Genomic DNA, 25,676 nt, shown 5'->3' with positions numbered 1-25,676 from the left:
GAGACTTTAGGCAGTTGCTATTATAATCAAATTAGATTGGAGAATGGAAAAAAAATCAAATGAATTAAAAATTCTATTTCTGACTTCTTTGACTTGTGCCACTGTATCATAAACAACTTTATTCAAAGTTATGAAGTATGTGAACACTCACTATCTTCTCCTGGACAGGGCATTCCAGGACGTTCTGGTACGCAAGGAAAGACTGAAAGAAAATAAATTAAAATCAATACATGTTTAAAACATGCAAATTACACAGAATTCAAATATCAAAAAATTGACCCAAATTTCAACCTTACCCTCTCTTGACACAAGATATTTAGCATATGGTCAGTATTACTTTTTAAAGAGACCCACTTTACCAGGGTCGTCAAAAAGAAGTTTTACGAAAATAAACGTCCATAAATAACATATTAGAAGCTCAAATTACTCATTTCAGTCCGTTATATCACTGATTTTTTTGTCCTTAGAGAAATCATTAAGAACTAGTTCCTTAAATCCTTATTGTAGTAACAAGTTTACTGCAATGAAGAATTAAAATTAAGTTATAAAATGTATATAAATATGAACATAAACCAGTACAGTTTTTAAAAGATGTATTCTAAACTTAGGAATAAATTAACACTGGAAACAGTACCCAAGTCCAAAAACGTAAGTTTTATCTTAGAACTATATATTTATAAACAAACAAATTCAGGCCATTTTTATAAAGAAATTGTATGTTTAAGAACATCTAGTCAACTATTTGTAGTCTGTGATGTACAAAAGGACATGGTTTATTAAAGAGCACAGAGTATGCCAGAATATAAGCTAACCTTTGAAAACAGATCTGTGATAAAGTACTAAAAGCAACAAAGCTTAAACTGGTTTTAATTGATCACTCATATCTTTAAACATTCATTATAGCTTTATTTTAGAAAGACATGATCCAAAAAATGGAAGACTTGTAAAGTTCTGCTAAGAACTTAGCAAATTAGATTAAAGATCCCTTGGGGAGTCGCTATGTCAAATTCTTAAGGAAGAAAAAACCAGCAAAATACTGTTTTAAAAAAATACTGTATATAAAAGTATAAGGGAATTATAACAAGGCATTTAAATCATTCAATATACTTACGGGAGATTTGTATCTGTTTCAAGTTTTAAAGAGTTCCCTAGGTCTGTTCTCATAAAACTCCCATAAAATATTGCCAATATATTGCAATTAAATGCAGTACATTAAGTTTTACGTGACATAAAAATCTGAGGAGTAGCACAGCCGAATTAAAAGAACACAGATTTGGAATCAGAACACCTAGATTTACAACCCAGGTCTACAATGTATATGACGGCTAAATTTAGGTTTTTTCTCTCTACTACCACCTACCTTTCAGGTTTGCGGATGTTTAACACAGTAATACCTGTAAGAACTGTGTAAATAATTTCACTGGTAACCCTTCGACAAAGAAAGGACTTTTAAGATACCTTACCTTTGGAGATCATTATTTGCATACACTGCAAAACTGCACAGGGATGACAGATTTAATGAGGCTTTCGATTCTTAAATCCTACCCTAAACTTTGCTATGAAACACTGTTCGATGATCAAATTTTAATATCCAAGAAGGCATACACAAATAACAAATATCGCAAGATTATGAGAAGTGACTGATTTTACTTTCTCTCACAATTGAGAAACTACTGAATAAGGACAATTACATAGTGATGAGGGATAGAGATTAAGAAAATAACATCAGGATTGTTTTACAATGGTCAAGAATATAGGGTTATTTAAAAAATATATATATTGCTCTAGAAGAGTAAGAAATGACTACCCCTTTACCATGAATCAAGAGTTCAGAGTCCTTGTTTAGCTCATAAAGCCTAAAGGCTTCTTCTAACTCCAGCTGAGATGATACTGTACACGGGTCTCCTACAAAATATAAAAAGTAAAGCCCACTTTTAAAATCCTCTAAATGTGATTAGTAAACAATTTCCATTACATAAAACCTTGAGGAAAAAAGTTACATAAATATAGAGAGAAATATTTGACAAAGACAACTCTTTAGGTATTTATTTAGACAATTCTATTCTCTAAAGTAGATAATATAACTTCCATTTCTATTTCTACAGAATATTCCAAGGTTCACAGATACCAAATTTTGTACATATAAAACCATTTAATTCTCAATAATGTATATATTCCAAATATAGCAAACAGAATCTACCACTGACCACATTTTAGATTGTCACTGTAATATGACTAATGGGCAGGGACATGCTTTCTGTTACCTCTTTCCTTTGTTCCATCGCCACAACATGGTCTCTTAGAGCTCTTCATGTAACTAAACATATTGTCAAATTCTCCCTTCCCCCGAGAGCCTACTCAAGAGACTCACAGAAAGGAAGCACGGCTAACAAAGAACTCTGGACTGAAGTGCTGTCCTATTTGAACTGCTTTTAAATATAAATGTATAGTTTTAGTCACCTTACACACAGAGGGGGGAAGGAAAAACACCTTCCTTATAGTTGACCAGCCAAAAAACTGAGTCATCCTTGGCAATCAATAAGATGACACATCTCCCTGTGGGGTGGCATTCCTCAACGAAAAAGTCATTTTGCTCACTGCTGTGCTTACACCAAATGTTACCACACATTAGATGCCACCAACCTTGTTATAACCTCTATTACTCTCAGCAGAGAATTTGGTCTACCACTTGAGAAAAAAATGAAGTCATTTCCTTTCCTGTTGTCTCAAAGAAATGAGTGCCTGTTTTTTTCTCTAACTTGCCCACTGAATCCCTACTTTCCTCTACCTTCTTTGGGTATTATTCCATTAAGCCCTTAGTTTCATTTTTATTTTTGCTTTCCTTCTACTAGATCTTCTCAAGCAAAGGCATGTTTGAGTTTCCCTCTCAAAAATCTCTCTCCTACTCAATTGCCATTCCATTTGCTCAGTAGCCACACATCTTAAGAGTAAACTGTGGGCTGAAACTGGAGGAGATGGGTGAGAAGAAGGGGAGGTAAAAGCAATATGGTCCTTGATTTTTCACTTCATACTTTTTTCTTTTCTTAATTACAGGTTTGTAACCTTTTAGACTTATTCAAAACAACTTTTCTTAAATCAGGAGTGATCCCACACTGCTTTCTCCATATTCCTGTCTCCCGTGTATGTCTCAAAATCCTGCTATCAGGTTTTACTTCACTCTTCTAAAACAGCAGCTGAAATCAATAGCATCTTTTCTTTATTCTAGCTGACCTCTCTACAATATCTAACAAAGTCGCCCTCTGACCGACTACAGAAACTGTGTCTAGGCTTCTAAAACACAATTCTCCTGGTTTACCAATTCTTCTTTTTAAATTTTTATTTTGGAAATTTTCAAATATATTACAAAACCTTGTTTCACTTTCATACTCACTCACTTATACCCCTCCACAGTATCATTTTCAGCAAATATAACTCTAGATAAAAATCTCTTAATGTAATCACAATACCATTATATAAATCTATAAAAACTAAGAAAAATTCACTATAAAATATCCAAACATAACCATATGCAAAAAATGAAGTTGAACCTTTTTTCTCCAAAGTCTTGAAAAGGGCCAATAAACACATGAAAAGATGCTCAATATCATTAGTCATTAGGAAAAAGCAAATCAAGGAAATACTACTTCACACCCATAAGGTTGGCTATTATTGAAAAAGAGAAAAAAGAAAATAATAAATATTGGCAAGGAAGTGAAGAAACTAGAACTCTTGTCTACTGCTGGTAGGAATGTTAAATAAAATTACCACATGGTCCAGCAAGTCCACTTCTGGGTGTATATCCAAAATAAGTTAAAGTGGAGACTCCAAAAGATATTTGTATGCCCATGTACACAGCAGCATTATTCACAATAGACATAAGATAGAAGCAATCCAAGATTCCAATGACAGATGAATGGATACACAAAATGTAGTATATACATACAAAGGAATATTATTCAGCATTAAAAAGGAAATTCTGACACATACTACAATGCGAAGAAGTCTTAAAGACATTATGCTAAGTGAAATGAACCATTCACAAAAAGACAAATATTGTATGATTCTACTTATATACAGTGCTTAGTGAAAGTCACAGAAACAGAAAGCAGAATGGTGGGAGAGAAGAATGAAGTTACTGTTTAATGGGCACAGAGTTTCAGCATGAAAAGATGAAAAAGTTCTGAAGATGGACGGTGGTGATGGTTGCACAGCAATGTGCACTGGGTCTGGCTGTGACTATTACATTAACTAAGAAAAAGCCACAAAGTGGTGCTGTATCAGTTCTAGGTCTCAACCTTAAAAAAGTCTGGCACCTTTTGGTTTTTGTGTTTTTGAGAGCCCGAAGCCACCATGTAGGAAGTTCAGCTACCTCTGTGGTAAAGACAATAAGAAGAAACCATAGAGAGTAGAAATCCTGAAATTACAGAGAGGGAGAGAGACCCAACTATGCCAGCATCCCAGGGGTGCCTCCCTGTGACTCCAGATCCAGCTGCTATCTGATTGCCACTGCATGAGAGAGCTCAAATGAGGCCATCAGGGCCAGTCAATTCGGAAGTATGAGGGATTATAACATAAAATGGTGGCATTGCTTTTTTAAGTCACTAAGCTTTGAGGTGATCTGTTATTTGCTACCATCTTTCCCACCATCTTTCAAGTTGAATCTTGAAATTCTGTGAATCTTACAAGATCCAAGACAAATGCCGCCTCTTCTGAAAAGCCTTACCTAAGGAAGTAGTATTTCATATATTTTTTTAAATGCTAGATATAATCTAATTTTTTAATAACAGCTTTAAGATATAATTAACAAAGCATTCAATTTACCCACTTGAAGTTTACAGTTCAATGGCTGTATGTTCAAAGGGCGGTGCAGCTACCACCTTAATCAATTTTAGAACATTTTCACCAGCTCTCTCTCAAAAAAATCCTTACTCATTACACTCAGCATTTCCCCTCAACCTCTTCTCCAGCTGCCACGCCTAGGTAACCACTAATTTACTTTTAGACCCTAGATTTTCCTTTTCTAGATATTTTATACAAATAGAATTATACAATATGTGGTATTTAATGTGTGGCTTTTTTTACTTAGAATGTTTTCAAGGTTCATCCATGTTGTAGCATGTATTAGTACTTCAGCTCTTTTTATTGGTAAATTATAAATATTCTTGAACTGAAATATTTGTGTTTGAATAACTTCCCATAATGGTTTTCTAGAAGTATAATTAATTCAAAGTGTGCCTAATATTTGATGATTATCCCAAAATTTGGAATAACAGTAACTCCAAAAATGTTATGACACATATACTCAACAGATAATGCATTTTTCCTAGCTCCCTACAGGTAATTATTAAATTTTAAATATTTTCTAATCTGATAGGTGAAAACTGATATCTTATTATAAGTATTTGTTACTTGATTAGTGATCCCTGAGCTTTTTTTCATTTCTGAATTAGTTATTTATACTTTAAATAGATTTTTCATGTATTCCTCTTTTACATATTTTATATTAGAGACAGAAATCCTTTGTAAATGCTGCAGATATTTTCTCTCAGTTGTTACTATTCTTATATCTGTCCTTAGGGTGTTTTTTTGACATAATCAGGAAAAGTCTTCCCTCTTCACATTTCTTTTTTCAGAATTTTCCTGTTTATCCTTGAGCATTTTTTTCTCCAGATAAAACTGTTGTTTGTTTGTTTGTTTTTTAATCCAATTAGAATTTTGGATGGGACTGTGTTTTTTATAGATTTATCAGTAGGGACTTCACATTTTTACCTTTTACATGTTGCTTCTCCCCAACACCATTCATTCGAGTTTTGTTTATAAAATTCAATTATTTTTGTTTATTTTCTTTATAAGGTTTCTATATATATCATTAAATTTTATACCTTGATTTAATAAATAACTTTTATGCTTTACTGTAAATGAAATGTTTTTGTCCAATATACTTTCTGATTGAGTATTATCTATATAAAGGAAAGATAATGGTTATTGTATATACTTACTTTATAACTATCTTAGTTTTGTTGATATCTTAAGAGGCTAGATGAAAAATAGTAAGGCCAATATGATTCAAAGAGATTGCACAAATATACCATTTTTGGATCAAAATGCAGTACACTGAAAATAATAAATTTTGGTAACAATGTAGAGAAACTAGAATCCTCACATACTGCTGATGGGAAGGTAAAATGGTGCTGAAACTTGGGAAACAGTCTGGTAGTTACTCAAAAGGTTAAACATAGCTACCATTTGACCCAGCAATTCCACTTTTAGGTATATGCCCAAGAAAAATTAAAACATATATCCACACAAATAGTTCTAACTATATGTTCAGAGCAGCATTATTCGTAACAGCCAAAAAGTAGAAATAACTGAAAAATCCATCAATTGATAAATAAAATGTGGTATGTCCATACCATGGAGTATTATTCGGCCATTAAAAAAATGAATAAATACTAATACTTTATATGACATGTCTAGATTAGGTAAATCTACAGAAGAGAGAAGTAGATCAGTTGTCCCTAATGTGGGAACTATGGAGGAGAGGAGCTTAGGGGGAAATAGGCAGTGACTGCTAATGAGCATGGGCTTTCTTTTTTGGGTGATGATAATGTTCTAAAATTGTGCTGATGGCTGCACAACTGTGAATATACCAAAAACCACTGAATTGTCACTTTCAGTGATAAATTATTATCTCAATAAAGCTGTTTTTAAAAATATTTACTGCAGCATTTTTATAAGAGTCTGATAATAAACTTAACACTCTAGTCCAAAAGCAAAGTCTGTTTTGCCTTGCCTCAAAGAAATAATCCATTTAAAAAGACTTTTTCAGTTATGCATATTTCTTGTATTTTGCCACACATATGAAAGTTAATATATTTATATTTTGTTTTCGATATAGGTTTTGAAAAACTTTTGCTTCTATATAAGTACATTAAGTGTACGCCAAAGTTAAAAAATATAATAGCAATATAAAAAGAATAAAAATTTCATACTTCATTGAGTGTACAAATATCGTTCAAGTTAGAAGAACAAGCCAGTTAACTAAATTAATTCCAAATAATGAAATATTGGAAGAATCTAGAAATAGAATGAATCTGAACACTTCCAGGTAAGGAAACTGAGTCCATGATGGCAAATACATGTAAGCTCATGTAACATGTCACATTGTTTTCTAAATAATGAGAAACATATGTAATATTCACATGTATGCATATGTATGTATGCGTATACTGATATCTATGTATGTATCTATCTCTGCACACACACACATCAATGAATGCTTTATATGCATCTTTTTTAAATTTTTTTTTATTTGGGGGCATCTTGATTTTTAAAAATTTAAACATTAAATTAAATTTTCCGTAGACTCACTGGCTGATTTTCATGTCCTAATAGAATATTTCAACAAATTTTTCCAAAAAGCCTAAAAAGACTGAACCAAATTCAACACCCAACAAATTGATTTCCACATTCAAGTGACTCCTGCAATTAGGATAACTTTACTGCAGTAGTCTGTGAATCAAAAAACCCCACTTTCTGAGCAACCTCAGCAGGTAAACCACTTCTTTAAGACGGCCTTTGATTTCTTTAATTGCAGAAAAACAGAAAAGGATACAAAAACTGATTAAATACTATCTGTTATGGCCTGGGAGCATCTCAATGGTAAAGTACTTCAGAAATAAATACAAAATAGCGCAAAAGAAACATTCAAAATACATATAAAATGAACAACTAAATTTAGAAAAGATTATTGAAAAGATTATCAGGCTCTATGAAAAATAACCACAGTTCTGACAACCGCTATGGAAAACCATCTGGAGGTTTCTGAAAAAATTAAAAATAGATGTACTTTCTGACCCAGCAATTGCACTTCTGGGTATTTATCAAAAAAAACCCCAAAACAATAATTTGTAAAGATCTATACACCTCAATATTCATGGCAGCACAATTTACGATAGCCAAGATATGGAAGCAACCTAAATGCCCATCAATAGACGATTGGATAAAGTCATTAAAAAAAAAATGAAATCGTATCATTTGCAATGAAATGGATGGGCCTAGAGGTTATTATGCTAAGTGAAATAAGTCAGACAGAGAAAGATAAATACCATATGATTTCACTTGTATGTAGAACCTAAGGAACAAAAAGAACAAACTAATCAAAAACAGACTCACGAATATAGTGGATAATTTGGTGATGGAGAGAGGGGCCAGAGTTGAGAGCCTGAGAGAATGGTGTGAAGGGTTAAAGAAGTACAAATTAGAAGTGGATAGATGGTCACGGAGGTGGGGAGCATGGCGTAGGGAATGCAGTTAACATTAATATGTTGGCTAGGTAGAAAACCAGAGGAGAGAAGGAGCAATTAGGGGGATCGTTTTACAAACTATATAAATGTCTAACCAATGTATTGTATACTCGAAACTAATGAAAATAAATAAATTTATTGTTTAAAAAAAACTCCTGAAAAACCAAAAAATAAACATGGTTCTGCATCAGGATGATGGGATTATGGATGGAGTCTTTATAGTTTTCTGTTTTAATGTTGACTTCATATTAAATAAATTCTTAACAAGCATCTACAATAATAGTAAAAAGTTTGGAAAAACCTTTAAGGAGTTGTGTGCCCTGGAGAACAATGTTATATTCTCAATTCATAGCAACTTTTATTATATGGCTCTGTGCTTCTAGAACAAAAGGAAAAATCAGCCATAGATTACAAAGCTGTGTGTGTAATATAAATAAATGTTATATAAATAATGTTCTCAGGAAACGCCTGAGTCAGGCCTCTAAAAAAGGAACATCAAAAATCTCTCAAAGAGGTGTCCTGTAGTACTTTGCACCCAGGCTCACTCCCAGGCTGCGGATCCCATCTCTCTGTAAGACTTGAGGGAAATTACTTCTTTGAGCTTCAGTTTTCGCCTATGTAAACACAGGAGTATTACATACATTGCAAGCATGATGAGAAAACTAAAGATCATATATTTAAAATGACTCACAGTATGCTCAGTCCATTATAGGTGTAGCTTTAATGCACTTTGATAAAAAGCTATAAATGGAATTAACTACTGTGAAAGGCATCATTGTAACCATATTTTTTAAAAATCAATTTTTCCTTTTTGTTAGTTATTACATTGTGCCAGACTATTATCTACTTGCTGTTGGTTGAAATGTAGGCCAAGTCAAGCACTTGCTTTCAACATGTACCTAGAGACTGATACCTTTGAATGCCCACAAGGAAGTGTGACAATAAGAGTTAATCACTGACATTACATATATTCAAATCTATTTTGTTTTTATTGGACTAAATGTCTTTAGTTCCAATACTACCTTTATGAGCCAACTGTTTAATGCCTGATAAAGCAGGACACATAACTCAAAAGTTAAACCTTCCATGGAGAGTCATCATGAAGCAAAGATGAGAAGAAAGCTATTTCTGAAGGCTGACTCTATTACTAAAGTCCAAATTCACAGTCTAAAACAGGAATATACCTAGAGTGAGGTCTGCTTAATTCAGAAAATTTCAAGGTAATGAAATCTGTATATTAACCAGCAGAACTGGTTTTTTTCCTTTTTATTTATTTATTTTTGCATTAGTTTCAGGTATACAACACAATAATTAAACATTTATATAATTAACAAAGTGATCCCCTGATTACGCGCAGCCATTACAATATTATTAACTATATTCCCTATGATGTACTCCCCATCCCCATGACTGTTCTTAACTACTAATTTGTACTTCTTAATCCCTCCACCTTTTTCAACTAGCCCCTAAACCCCCTCAAATCTGGCAATCACCAGTTTGTACTTTGTACTTGTCTGTTTTCATTTTGTTTGTTCATTTATTTTGTTCCTTAGATTCCACATATAAATGAAATCATATGGTATTTGTCTTTCTCTGTCTGACTTATTTCACTTAACATAATACCCTCTAGGTCCATCTATGTCACTGCAAATGACATGATTTCAATTTTTAATGGGTAATATTTCATTGTATATATGTACCATTACTTCTTTATCCAATTGTCTATTGATGGGCACTTAGGTTGCTTCCATATTTTGGCTGTTGTGAATAGTGCTGCTGTGAACACAGGGGTGCATAGATCTTTATGAATTATTGTTTTGGTTTTCTTTGGATAAATACCCAGAAGTGCGATTACGGGGTCAAAAGGTAGTTCTATTTTTATTTTTTTTGAGGCACTTCCAAACTTTTTCCATAGTGGCTGTACCAACCTGCATTCCTAAGAATGGACATTTTTTCAATACATCTATATTTTCTTCTCATCTATAAAAAGAAAGAAGTAGAGCACTGGACCTGAAAGTGTTTGGGGTCTATGTAAGATCCAATTATTTATGAGATAATCTGACAAAATGCACAATATGAAACATATATAACACTAGTTATACTAGATATTTTAGCATATGACTGAATTTAGTGCCCACATTTGAAAGAATTAACACAGCCTAAAACCACCATTGGCAACCTTTAACATTTGCCTGAGATAGCACCACCACACTCCTCTCTCCCTGATGTTAGATTTTCAGATTCACTGTCTGTTCCCTCCAGGATCTTCCCACTGCCACCCTGCCTCTGGATACTGGGTCCAGAAGATGATATACCACTTGTGAAAGTCACTGTACTCCCTACTCTAAAGGGTACCATTGCTTAAAATTCCAAGAATGCTATGGTGTTTAGGTGATAATCCTTTCAACATTGGGCCCAATCACAAAAGTAATGAATTTCTGGCTTCTCACTTTCTTTTTCTGGAAGGTGGAAATCAGTGGTTACAGAAGCATATACTATCCTATGAAGCTGCCCATTCTCAACTTCTACTTCTAGAAAAGATGGAGTAATAGCAACTGGATTTAACATTTCAGCTAAAAACAATAAAATAAAATAAAAATAGACAAAATAAATGAAAAAATGGTTTAGCATACTGGAACTCAAGCAACAAAGAATTAACTGTTTCCAAGTAACTTAAATGCATCTCAGAAGGAAACTCAGAAATGTTAACAAGAATTCAAATATAACAAGAATTCAACACTAAATAATGCAAAGGTCACAATGTCTAGAATCTAATAAAATATAACCAGGCATGTGAAGAAACAAGAAAATATGACCCTTAACAGAAGAAATCAATCAATTGAAACTGACCCTTAACTGACATAGAACAAAGAATCTACAGACATGGACATTAAAAATTATTATAATTATATCCAATATGTTCAAGAAACTAGATGTATTGAGCATGTTATATAAACACAGAAAATATTTTAAAAGACTCAAACCGAACGTGTAGAAATAAAAACTCTAATGTCCAAAAATTACATTAGATGTTAATAATGGCAGATTAGACATTTAGAAGAAAAGATTAATGAACTCAAATTTACAACAATAATACTATCCAAAATGAAATGCCGAGAAAAAGAAAAAAAACATAAAAAAGAATAGAGCATTACTGAGATTTATGACAACTTCAAGAGGCCTAACATACACATAACTGGATTCTATGAAGGAGGAGTCTGATGACAGAAAAATTTTTTTTTAGAGATAATGACCAAAAATTCCCCCAATTCAATAAAAACTAGAAACCTATGGATCAACAACCCTCAAGACAAGAAACATGAAGAAAATTAAAGTAAGGTCTATCATTATCGAATTGCATAAAACCAGTGATAAAAAGAAAAATCTCAAAAACTGTCAAAGAGATACATTATGTTTAGAGATACAAAGATAGTTGACGGATTTTGCATCAGAAACAATGTAAGCAAGAAGAAAGTGCACTGAATGAAAAAAAAATTGTCAACCTAAACTTATTTACCCAGGAAAATTATCTTTCAAAACCAAAGGTGCCCTAGGGACAAAGTCATAGACAAATTCATAAAGACAAAAAGCATAAGAGAGGCTACCAGAAGCTAGAAGAGAGGGGATGAGGAGTTTTTAATGGGTACAGAGTTTCTGTTTGGATGATGAAAAAGTTCTGGAAATGGTTAACCAGGATGGTTGTATAACACTGTGAATGTGCTTAATGCCACTGAATTATACACTTCAAACAGTTAAAATGGTAAATTTTATGTTATGTATATATAATGACAAAAAAAAAAAGAATTTAAAAAAGGGAGTATACTAGTGTCCATTCCACATGAACAGAACTCAAGACATAATCCCCAGAGAAAAAAGGGAACTTACACAATTATGTGCTGAATAAATGCCATTTATAGGAATTTAAAAGCACATAAAATTATTATATTTTGTCATTTATATACATAGAATAGTGACAGAAAGATCAATGGTTGCTTAGGGATGAAGGGATGAGAGTAAAAGAACAGTTTGGATTATAAAGTATCCTATGATAGTAGTTGCCGCTTAGGGAAGAGAAGGGGATGCCAACAAGGACAGACCGTGCAAGAAACCAGAGCATAAGCTGGGGTCTGGGAGCCCTGGTCCCTATCAGGCTCCTAGTCTTCCTAAGTGGTCTCCCATCCAAGTACTAACCAGGCCTGACCCTGTTTAGCTTCCAAGATCAGATGGGATCAGGCTTGTTCAGGGTGGCATGGCTGTAGACTAGTTTTTCTTATTGATACTGATTATCATTTTAAAATTTCCAGATTTGGAGCCATAATACAGCTATCTAAGCAACTGAAATAACACTGAATATAGATTCATTCAAAAAGCTTTCCCCTCATCATTTTTTTCTGACATTATTACCATGGTTATATAGTGTTGGATGATAAGAAAAAGTATGAAGAATGATTTGCTATTTTAGTTTTTAATACATCAGCTAAAATTAAACCAGACTAAAGATGTTTGGAAGTCTGTTTCTTACCATTGTAAATATGGTTTTGTTAAATCTTGGGATTCAATCTGCCCCCTATGAACACATCAGAATCTATAATGTGAGTAAGGAAGTTTATCCTCCTAGGATTCAGAAACACTCCATACTCTTTATAGCAAAGAATGCTTATATTCATATTTAATTTGCATAAATCTCACTTACTGAAACCAACAGGAAATGAATTAAAGAACTATATCCAAATAATACCTTCTCTCGCTCTCCGAAAATCATGTACATTTTCAACTTTCCCCCACCTCACTTAGCATAATTATGGGTGAATGAATAACAAAAGGTACAATATTTTTGGGTGAATGAATAACAAAAGGTACAATATTTTTGGAGGTCAATTTGATACCACCTATCATCAAGGACACATTCCATTTCAGGGTATTTACCTTATGGAAAATACAATACAGGTGCCTCAAAAAATATATGTACAAAAATAGTCTCTGCATAAATAATTTTGATAGTTAAACTACAAACAACCCAAATATTCATCAAAAGTGAACTGATTAAATAAATTAGGGTATGACCAAGTTATATAATACCACATGACATTCAAGAGGAACAAGATAAATCTACATGCACTAATGTGTAAAATTATCCACAACACGTTAAGTGAAAAAGGTTTAAATAACAGCTTGTACAATATCAGTCTATTTGTAAGAAAGAAAAAAATTGTTATCCTGTCCCTTCTAGTTGTGTATTCACAGTAAAAGACATCATCAATTTGTTTACAGCAGCTATTTCTGGGGATCTGAGGATTCCCAAAGATACTTTTTCCTTCAAACGAATCAATATTTTTATAACAAAAACCTGTACTAACCTTAATAAAAAAAAAAAAAACTTTAACAAGAAACAAAATATCCAAAGGCTACTTTCTAGTAAAAGAAAAATGACAGAAAAGAAACACGGTTAAATTTAAACCAGGTAGTTGGATTCTAAATAAATTAGAAATTTATAAAATTACAAATTTAGAAAATACTATTAGATTCTAAATACAAAAAGTATAAAGAAAAAGTCACAATTAAAACATGATTAATTAAAAAGTCACATTTATCATTCTCTGCCCAACATATGAGAAATAGGGTATGATTGTTAGAAAATTTCTATTCATTCTAAAATCTTTAGTTACATTAAGCAAACCAGTTTTTCCACAAGCAAATCAAAACAAATGAGTAAAACTGGTTTTGAACACAAGGAAAAAGGGCGGTAGTCACGAAATAATCTCTTTAAAGGAATGAAGTAAGGTCATAATTTTTATTTGCTCTAACATAAAATCCCATAATTAAATGTTTAACTTCTAGAACAGTGTTTCTCATAAACTAGAGAAATAAAATTATAGTACTTGCATTGATCCTAGAGAAAATATTTTCTTCAGATAAGGAAGTCCTAATGCCTTTATGGCTAAAAATAAAGGTGACAAAATTACAACTGAAAAATAATTGCAGGGAATTTAAAAATAATTACAACTATCTCTCTATGTCTAAAATTAAGAAAAGACCGGTAACAATTAAACAAAGAAGGATCACATGGGAATCGATAGATCTTAATGGAAAGTTTAACCTTTTACTTGAATGAAGCAAAGGCTACAGTTTTGCTTTCCCCAGAAAATTAGGACACTTAACAGCTATTTAGAGAGACAGAACTATGAACATCATTATAACAGGATTAGACTGTTTCATCAGATAATTTACTACATGAATCTGTTAATTAAAATATGCTATTGTTGAAGAAAAGTAGAATAAACCAAAACTCCCAATGCTTAAATCTTCGATAACAGACATAAAACTAATCTGAGAAAAGGCTTGCTACTAGCCTTTGTACAATTTACAATATTTTTTGAGTATACTATTATTGGATTCTGCTCTAGGCACTGGTGGTCCATGGTGAAAGACAAGACCTCTGCTTTCAAGCTTACATTCCATCATACAAATAAGATCCAAAATGAATAGAGGTAAAAGTCTTTTTGGAGGACACGACATCTGAGTTAAGACCTGAATGACAAGACATAGCCATGTGACAATCTGGGGACAGAACTCTCTAGGCAAAGATAATACAAAGTATAATGGTACCACAAGATTTTTAAATGGACTGTTTCTAAACCAATTTCTTTTAATAAAATGCACTATCTAGTGATTCTTATGCACACTACAGTTTGAAAACCACTGATTGCAAAAACCCTTAATAGCAAATAGATAGCACGAAATGATCAGAACAGGATTAAAATGAAAATAACATTGGTTCAAGATAAGATTCAGTTTATTGATGCCAACTGTATTCTATGCACTATGCTAAATTATATAGTCTCATTTTTAGGCTGAAGGCATACTATAAGGTAACCACATCATTTACAATAATATGTAAGCTAACCTTGCCATACAGTAGGTCAAAAAGTAGTTGAATAGACGAAGATACTCAGTCTTACTCTTAAATAATGCAGAAGTTAAAATACCAAGCTGGCATTTCACTTATTAGATTTCAAAAAATGTCAAGGACTCATAATATCTGAGAGGCTGGTAAGGGCAATATAGTTGTGCCATAAATTGGTTTAACTTTTTCTGACGGCAAATTATCACTAGCTACCAAATTTACAATGTGCATATTCTGCAAATTTACTAAAGAGAATCCCACACAATAGCACAAAATTACATTAAAAATGGCCATTATATACTGCTCATAGTAGCAAAAAACTGGAAAAAGTCCAAATGCACATCAATAAGGGATTAATCATGAAATATCTACAATATGGAATACTATGCAGTGTTAATAAAAGTGATGATGCAAACAGATGCACACTGAAATAAAAAAATTGTCCAATACACAGTGTAAAAGGAAAATATTGCTTAACGGTTCATATACAATTCTTTGTGTAAAAAGAAGTGTGCTTATAAATAGCAAACACAAACAAGAATGTTTGTCTAGGTATTGAAAATACCTAGAATATATAAACTTTTACCAACGGTTTCCTATTAGGGCTGTAATTGGTGAGGGAGAAGAGAAAGAACAAAAGACTTTTTAAATTTCATGGACTACTCCCCCCCAACCCCCCAAACAGTGAACATAGATTACTTTAGAGAAACTTTAAAAAATGACTTTAAAAAGTTAAAATAGATTTGAATTTACCTATTGCTTAGAGCTGGGATAGTATCTTTCCAGGGCTCTTATATCAGAGAACATAGAAATGGCCCCAATATTGAGCTAAATATTATAACGACATTCCTTAAAATGAAATTCCATTCATACGACAATAGAAAACCATTATACAAAACTAGTATATTTAGGGTACCTTTTAACTACACTGACATTCTGCCGTGTAAAATAAAGTCTAATGTGGTCTGCAAACCCTTCGGGAATCTAATCCTATGCTTCTCAACCTTCAATATTCATGCAACTCACCTGTAGACCCTGATAAAATAGAGATTCTAATTCAGCAGTCTGTGATGGGCCTGAGAGTACGCTATTAAGTTCCACAGACCACACTTTGAGTTGGAAGGATCCAGGCCAAATTCATACCTCACCACTCCCCATACTTCAGATTTAGTGAATTATTGTTCTTCATACCACTGTCCCTTTTTTATATCTTATTCTTGATCGTAAATGGTTTTCCTCTCACCTCCTCCACTTCAAAAACTTTTACTCTTTGTTATAGGTTTAGTCCAAATATCATGGATATTCAGGCATATATAGTTGCTGCTCCTTTTGAAGGCAAAGGTTCTATGTATTAATGTTTAACTGACCACATTTGTTATTCATAGGTTCACCTCCCTATGAGATTGTGAGCTTGAGAACAAAAAATATCTATCCTTAGCACATAGATAGTCAATAAATGTTTTCTGAACACAACTCACTAAGGTATGGAGTTTCTGTCGTCATCTTTGAAACAATGTCACAATTACTTTTATTTCATAATATTTTTTCAAAGTAATAATCAGTAAATTACTATCAAATTACTGAAAGTCTCTTAAAATATAAGACATTCAAAATTAAAGTAAAATATTACACTATTTGATGAGATGTTTACTTATGCTGGAAAAAAGTCATTTGATTTCACTATTTCAGGGTAAAAAGGACAAAAAGATTGTGCTCTTTGGTACTCTTTCAATTTAAATACTTAAAAATAAGAATGACATCAAATTTTTAATATACCTTTTGCTCCTTAATTAGGAATTTTATGTTTTAAACACAAATGACAAAATAGTATCTTAAATCAAATGCTTACACAGGCAGCCCTCTCTTTATCACTCACCTTCCTCATCTATCCATTTCATAGTGAAAAGCTGTTCATTGTCAAAAGAGCACATGTCTCGAACCTCACTGCAAAGGCCCTCAAAGGAGATTGAAGGTTCAAAATGTGTTATCATGATATCCCTGAAAAAGAAAGAGAATTTTAAGTTTGACAATGATTAAAACTAATAATGCTCTACACATTACTGAATGCCCGACAATTTGATAGACTTCAGCTATTCTGTGTGTGCATCGACTGTGTTGCTTCCAGTAAACTATCTCTATAAAGTAAAAAATAAAATATCACTATTAAGTAATGCTTTAAAAACTAGTGGATTTCTGAGACACCTTAATCTCTTTCACTCAAGAGGTCCACCCTAATTCCTCTAAGAGATGGTAAGTAGTCCCACCTTTGCTTTAATATTAGTTATCAGAAGATCACTCTTTTGTAAGGCACTGCACTCTTCCAATGAATAGCTCTATTATTGATAAGCTCTGCCTCATATTTAATGAAAAACTGTTCCAATCATTACTTCCAGATCTCCTCTCCCCTAAAAGTCTACCTTTTGTCCAAGAAATGGCCCTTTAATAATTTGACAAAGATCTGTCATGTCTTCTTCCTCGACCTTAACTTTCACAGATTAACTAACCATCAGAATGTCAACCACTTTGTACAGCATTGTTTTTAGATCTTACACCTTAAGTTTTACCTTTTTTCAAAAGAATTCCCATTTGCTAAAATTGGCTTTAAATTTGCTTCATACCCAAAAAACATAGAACTAGACATAAATGTGTAAGCAAGAGTCTTTAAACAAGTTCAACTAGCAGCTAGCTATTCACTATAAAACTTACAATTTCAACAAAATGTTTTAGAGCAGAAGCCTGGGGTTTCCTCCAAGGAGCCATAAGAAGGCTCCCTATGATCTAAACACACAGTAGCCAGCCACAGTCATCCTTTCAAAGATAAGTCAAATGAATGACTAATTTATATAACGACCTCTACGTGTCAGACTCTGTTCTAAGGGTTTTACAAAATCAGTGCAATTTATGACTTTCCCATTTTAAACTTTTCAAATGTCTTTTGTCTCTCAAGCAGAGCAAAATCCCAAGTCCCTAGCAGTCTACAAGGCCCTGTGTACCTGCCCTGGCTACCTCTCTGACCTACCTGTTCTACTACCAGAAAGATAAACCTAGGTTTATAGTAGACCACCTATCCCTGCTAGAATGTAAGCTTGGTGAAAGTGGAGATTTTGTTTTGTTCATTTTATTTCTAGTGGCCAATGCAGTGCCTAGCACACAATGGGTACAGGATAAATATTTGTTGAAGGAAGGAAATTATACTGTGTTAGGAACTATGAACAAATATGATTAGTTGGAACATAGAGAAGGAAATAAATTAAAATTTTTAGTCATCTGCAAAAAAGTGTTACATGTGCAGTCTTAGGGGCTCTTAAAGGTAAGCAGAGAGCCAAGCATAGAAATTGAATGGTTTTTGCTTGATAATCATTCTCTTCCTAAGCATCTCATAGTTATTTCTGCCCCTAGCTCTTAGAACCTTCTTGCTTGGCTTTCATAACAGTATGCTTCCATGGCTCTTTCTACTATTCTGAACACCTAATTCTTTTTGTCTTCAGTCACAAGACATTCTTTACACCAGCTGTCATACTCATTCTCTGCCTCTGTCTCACACTCTTTCTCTCTGAAACCTAATTTACATTCAGTGTTTTAACTATTATCACTATGTAGGGGTCTCCTAAATCTGTAATTCCAGTTCTCTGTGTGGCATTTAAAACTCTTGATAATCTGGTTCTAATTTTTATTCAACTTGATCCCACCATTCCCAACACAAATACTCTACTGCGGACATCTATCTGGTTTACTCCCAACCCCAACACATGAGACCTTGATGATCCAAGCTTTAATCCCGACATTTCCTCTATTTAAGACTCAGTTTACGGATAGAGGTGGGAATCAATCTTTAACAGGTACTTCAACATCAACTTCCAGTAATACTTTTCCAACCACACAAACCCAATGGTCTCTACTTCTAAAACTGCTCAAGTATCTTATGTTCCATCTTTTGTTATTTAACTAATTATATACTAATAATACATCTTCAACTAAGTTATAAACTGGAAGACAAAAATTCTTAGACTTTTTAGCATATGCATATAACTATTAACATAATTGGGACTCAAATATTTAACTGAATGTACAAGATTTTATAGGAGAAACCAATCTTTCAGAAAAAACACTTTTGACAAGGAAATGTCACTGCTTGTTTCCTTTGCCTATGAACATTTATAAAATACTTAGTATGTTCCATTAAGTTCTAGATGTCTAAACAAACTTTATCTTATATAATCCTCAAAATAACCATCAAATGAGACATACAAACCTATTTTACAGATTTAAAAAGCAAAAACACTTTTAACTCTGGAATATTTGCCAGAGTCTCAGTTAGGAAACAGACTATGAATTCAAATCCAAATCTCCTAATGATTCTTGGGTGGATGTTGTGATTGGACCTTCCCCCTCTCTACCCCACCACCCCCAGCAGTCCCCATTAGCAATGGAACATTACATCAACTGCTAGAAGTGGTACCAGTAAACAATCCCCAGCTATCAGCCTCCTTCAGAGATCTGACTCCTCAGTACGGTCACATACCCTTCCTAGAGCAGCCCACAACCAATAACTGATTAGATGTGGGGGTAATAAAGGTCCTAGATGTGACTCGAGAAAGTTCCGAAGTGTCAACTCATCTTCAGAGCTCCCTGGAGGTCCACTGAGGTTTCTGCTGAAACTTTAGGGCATCTTGATTTTTTTTCCGACCTAAGTGTGATTCCTTCCTTTCCCTTCCCTTCACAGCTGTCAGTCTCAAGAGCACTCCTGAATAAACCTTCTGCATGCTAATCTGAGACACCACTTTCCACAGCAGTATCCATTCAATGCATAGCTATTATCAGATGATAATTTTTGACAAAAACATAATGAATATAAACAGTCAATCTCACTTTATAGAGACTGGCTAATGAAAAATGTAATCCTTGTTTTAGAGACTAATCAGTCTACTTTAGTACATGAAGCTAATTTTTTTTATTCTTCAGAGAACATACATTGTTAGTACATATAAATTATACCTATTTTATAGTCTGTCTCCCCCAAATAAGTATAAAATCCATGAGAGGAGGCACTTTGTTTCGGTCATGGCTGTATCACCAATAGTTGCAGCACCATCTGGTCCAGAGTAGACATTCTGTTAATAAATGTTAAGTCAAGGGAGGTGTCACATGTTGGACTCTAACGAAAGCCTGAGGAAAGGCCTATAAGATCTAGCTACAGTATAATGGTTAAGACCATGAAAGTTAAAGATAGGATGCTTGATTTTGAATCCAAGCTCTATCACTTACCAGCTAAGTAACAGGAGTTACTTTTGTGTGGCTCAATTTCCTCATCTATAAAATAGAAATAATATCTCATATGGTATTATAAGGATTTAATGGATTAAGTGAATTAATATTTATAATATTTAGAATAGTGCCTAGCATATAGCCTTTCTATATGCTTAATAAATTTTTAAAACATTATGTGTTCATATAATGCTTTAAATAGAAGTGAAACCTCATTAGAGAGATAAAGACAATCCAAACTTCTAAAAACAACACACAGATGCTTCTGTTTACACACATCGACTGCCTTTCATGCTAAGGGCCCACTGAAATGTTAAATTATCAAAGCCTTAAAAAACGAAAAAGACACCGGTAGCAGATTATAAAATAAGAGAAAGTCCTAGATGACTGAAAACAGATGGGATAAAATTGACCCAGAAAACATACCAGCCCCAAACAAAAAAAAAGTTAAGAGGAACCTTTAAAAAGAGAAATTTTACTGACACAAGATTAATTTTCTTTCTCTAAGCATCTAATCACACTTCTTGGCCTAAGTGCATAACATTTACATAAGCATTTATTGTAAATGCTTTTAAAAATCACTTTAAAGAAAAATCTACGAGTTAAAAAATAGAATAATGTTATAAACCTTCAAAATGTAAAAATTACTAAGGAAAAAATCAAGATATGGAGAAAGTGAAAGGAAGTATGAAATCGAAAATGTCTTTCCTAGTGGGGAGTCAATACACTACCTAAAACTAGTAATTTAAAAATAAAAGCAGGGAACAATAACAAAATAACCTGAATAAAAAATGGGCAAAGGACGTAAACAAACATTTCTCCAAAGAAGATATACAAATGAGCAACAAACTTATGAAAAGATATTCAACATCACTAATAATTAGGGAAATGCAAATCAAAACCATAAGAAATATCACTTCACACCCATTAGGATGGCTACTATCAAAAAAGAGAATAACAAATATTGACAAGGTTGTGGATAAACAGGAGCCTTGTGCAGAATGTAAAACCAGAATTTCCATATGATTCAGCAATTCCACTTCTGGGTATATATATCCAAAAGAACTGAAATCAGAGAGACTATAAGAGATATGTGGACACCCATGTTCATGGCAGCATAATTCACAATGGCCAAAAGGAAGAAACGACCCAAGTGTCCATCAACCAAAAGTGTACATAAACACAAAGGATTAAAAAGTAAGGAAATTTTGGCCTGTACTACAACGTTACGTGCTTGAACCTTGAAGACATGATGCTAAGTGAAAAAGACCAGTCACAAAATGACCTATACTGTATGATTCCACTTACATGAGGTATCTACAGTGGTCAAATTCATAGAAACAGAAAGTAGAACAGTAGTTGCCAGGTGTTTGGGGGAGGAGAAATAAGGAGTTGTTCCATAGGTACAGAGGTTCAGTTTTGCAAATGCAAAGTTCTGGAGATTGGTTGCACAACAATATGAATGTAGTTAACTACTGAACTATACACTTTAAAATGGTTAAGATGGTAGATAAATTCAATAGAGTTTTTTTTTTAATCACATGATAAATAAAAAAGAAAAATAAGAGGTGTATTATTTAAGCTTTGTACTTAACCACAAGAGAACTAAAAATAGGAAGGAGGCAATGAAGAAGTGCTAAATTTCTCATCTTTTATATTGGTCGACAGCTATAATAAAACAAAATAAAATTTTAAAGTAGTTAACACTGGGTGGTAGAACTGGGGATTGGGGCAAGACTAGAGATAAAAAGATGTATTTTGTATTTAGACCCTTCTGAATGGTATAGATTATTATTACTTTTTCTACCATGTAAAAGTATGATAAAATTTACTTTCTAATAAATATAAATAAAATATAAAACAAATTTTGAATAACTTCTATAAATAAAATTGTTTTAAACATTTTAATTTTTTATTTAAAAAATAAAAACAGAAAACCGTTTACTTTTCTAATGATATTAAAGGAGAACCTGCTTACCTTAAAGCAATTTTTCTTTCAAAATACTCTCAGGTTTACTAGTGTGAGAGGGTAAGGGTTTTGAGTAACATATTTTAGAATGAAATCAGAAGAGAAGGAAAGGCTCCCACAGACTTTCTCTGGCAAAGAACAGGTGTGGTGTTACCACTTTTGAATGCAAGGGGAAAGAAATTAGTGTGATCAGACATCCTCAAATTATGACTTCCTTATAAAGGTCCACATGGAGTTAAAATTAACACACATGTAAGCTTGTTTATAAACAATAGGGATTTTTCAGAAATCTTATTTTTCAAGAGCTAAAAAATATTTATTGAAAGATACAAATATTTTTAAAACATCTGTGTAATCTTTAAAAAACTTAAGTACATACTTCCTAAAGAGACTCAATGAAGGAGTCATGCTTTATCAACTGCCACTCCTTAGGTTCCAGGAACTAAAATATTTAAGGGAGTTTTATATAAACACTTCTCTAAGTAATTGGGAAAGCATCATACACTCCACAATCTTGAGATCCTTATAGTACCTGAGCTAAAAATGTGTTTCAAAATAAAGATACTACATTTTAAAGGTATAAAACAAATTATGTATAAAAGATATTTTTTTTGCTGGTTTTAACTTCAGTGTTAGTGCAAATTATCTTACCGCTGGTCTTTGAAAGAATATAGTCTGCTTCAACACAAAGATTTCCAAAATGACAAATTTAGATACAATTTTAGTTGAATTTTTAAAAAAGAATAAAAAGCATTTTTAATCTTGTTATTGGGCTTCAGAAGACAAACTGCTTTAAGCATTCATTATGTTACTATGTTCTAAAATATGGAATCAAAAATTTTTCCTTAGGACTAATTGCTTTCAGAATATACCTGGAAAAGAATCACAGTTGGTCCTTCTGTTATCTCAATATAACTTTTCTCCTAAATTAAATGTAATCACCAATATAATATATTTAGGCAGGATTACCTATAAATGGTAAAACCACTGGGTAAGAGGTTTTGGAGGAATGGAGTATTCATACATTCTCAAAGTATCATCTTTCAAATTAGTTGCTAATTACAGAAGTCATAAAGAAACTTCTATTTCTTAATAATCAAGGAGATAGAAAATTGACTCAAAAAGAATAACTGTGAAATATGACTATGATAATAAAACAAAAAAAGTAATTTTAAAAGCCTCTTTGATATAGTAAAAAGGAAAATTCCCTAAAGGGTAAGACTCAGCTTTGTATTGTAGCTCACTAAGGCTCAATGTAATCATCCATAAAATAGAGATAATGATGTCTACCTTTGAATATTTTTGTGAAGATTAAATAAAAACAAATGCCAAACACTTATCACAGTTCTTGGAACCTGTGGGTACATTACATGATTCTACGGGGAAAAAAAGTTTCTATGATTTTTAACATTCTTCAAAGGGAGAAAGGGGACTGGGCATCTTAGAAGATTATTTATCAAATTTTTCTAACTATTGATATTTCATTAAATAATCGATCACTGCTAAAATTCAACACTGTCTGGGAAACCTAGCTAAATGGTTAAGAAAAATGAATGAGCTGTATAGAAAAGAAGAGGCAAAATCTTTATCTACAGATGACATCATCTACCTATAAGACAATTAACTGAGAAATTATTAGAACACTGTGGCCAGTTCAAATTCAACTGTCAGAGCAACCTACTCAATATTAGTATTACTCGAGTACATTTTCAAAAAAATTAAGTTGTATTAGTACCCCACAAATAACTGAATCTCCAAATACCAGATTGATTGAAAAGAGGATCACTTAAAAAACTGCATAATAGAAGAAAAAATAGAAGAGTTTTAGATGAGAAACACATCTACTAAAGAAAGCAAACCCAGAAGCCATAAAGAAAAGGACGAATTTGATTAATAAAAAAGAGCAACTCCAGACAAGCAACAGGTTAGAGAACTGCTGGCAACTTTTTTAACAAGCAAAATGTCAATGAATGTCCCTTCAAAGAGATTAATAATAAAAAAAAGAATCCAAGAGAAAAAATAGGCAACAGACATAAAAAGACAACCCACAGAAAAAATACAAATGATCGATAATATATAAAAAGATACTTGTAAAAAAATTTAATATTTTTTGCCAATCTTAATGGCAAAATTTAAAAGACTGATAACATGCAATGAGAGCAAAAGGAAATGCTTCATCCATACAGTTGTTGGGAATGTAAATTCCTAAGTTTTTGGAGGACAATTGCCAAGTTTTAAAACAGGCATATCTTTGACCATGTGTGCAAGAATGTATGTTAAAAACAAGAAAGTTCCTTCAGTGTGATTTGAAATAGTAATTTAATGAAAGCAACTTTAAATATTCATCAATGAGAAAAAAAGATTAAATAAATTATCGTGTGAGGGCAGGTTGCTCTATCTATCTCTATATATCATCTATCCTGACATGGAAAGATGACTATGAATGAAAAACATCAAGTTGCAGAAACTTCTGTATGAACCTGTTTATTGGAAAAATAAATGGGTGTGTCTGTGTATGTGTGTACACATATCTATACTTATAGATATGATGTATAATATCCCAAACTATTAACAGTGGCTACCCCCTAGTAAGTGGAAGTAATAGGGGGAACCTTCCACTTTATACATTTCTGTATTTAAAATGTTTAGCTTTAGTGCCTTGCCTTTGTGATCTATATTAGGCCACTAGTGGTATTTTGGTTTCTATCATCCACATTCCTGTATGGGTTAGCTGTCATGCACAGTGCTTGGAACATAGAGGCAGAACACAATGACTGTTCAATTAATTCTGGACATTTCCACCTGGATGCCCCCAAAGAACCTTGGGCTCAAAATTCAGAATTGCCCTTTCCACAAATACCTTCCTTCTACAGTCCCTAGCCTCTCTCAAATAAGAAACTATGAGTTGTCAGAACCCAACCCCTTCCCTATAAGCAATCAGTCTCTAATTCATATTGATTTTACCCCCTAAAATCGCCACTGAATCCATATCCTCTTTTCCATCCCCTCAGAAACTCTCGCCTGGACTACTTCCAAAGCCTCCAAATTAGTCTCATCCATTGCCAATTTATCTCCCATACTGTTTCCAAGAGTGTTCATTCTACAATGAAAATCTAATTATGCATCTCTCTTTCTTAAAACTTTCAGCATTGAGAAAAAGTCTGAAGCACACAGTATGAGATATTCAAGAGGCTTCACAAATTAGTCCCTGTGAACCTTCATATTAGCCTTA

The 25,676-nt window shown here is 32.9% G+C and overlaps 1 protein-coding gene across 2 annotated transcripts in view; it reads right to left on the bottom strand.

Moving 5' to 3' along the window:
* PRKCI (protein kinase C iota) overlaps positions 1-25,676 on the bottom strand; it is a 64,309-nt gene that overhangs the window by 34,034 nt on the left and 4,599 nt on the right. Inside the window, exons 2-4 of one of the 2 annotated variants that reach the window (XM_016127531.2) lie at positions 17,087-17,208; positions 1,816-1,905; positions 152-202 (exon numbers count right to left, since the gene is read on the bottom strand). In XM_016127531.2, coding sequence (XP_015983017.1) covers positions 152-202; positions 1,816-1,905; positions 17,087-17,208 — 263 coding nt within the window. Of the gene's footprint in view, positions 1-151; positions 203-1,815; positions 1,906-2,264; positions 2,423-17,086; positions 17,209-25,676 lie in introns of those variants that run through there. The other variant, XM_036219501.1, reaches the window with a different exon arrangement.

This window comes from Rousettus aegyptiacus, unplaced genomic scaffold, assembly GCF_014176215.1.
Source record: "Rousettus aegyptiacus isolate mRouAeg1 unplaced genomic scaffold, mRouAeg1.p scaffold_m13_p_4, whole genome shotgun sequence".
NCBI lineage: Eukaryota > Metazoa > Chordata > Mammalia > Chiroptera > Pteropodidae > Rousettus > Rousettus aegyptiacus.
Note: the sequence above shows the minus strand (reverse complement) of the source record. Positions and strands in the feature narration are given on the sequence as shown.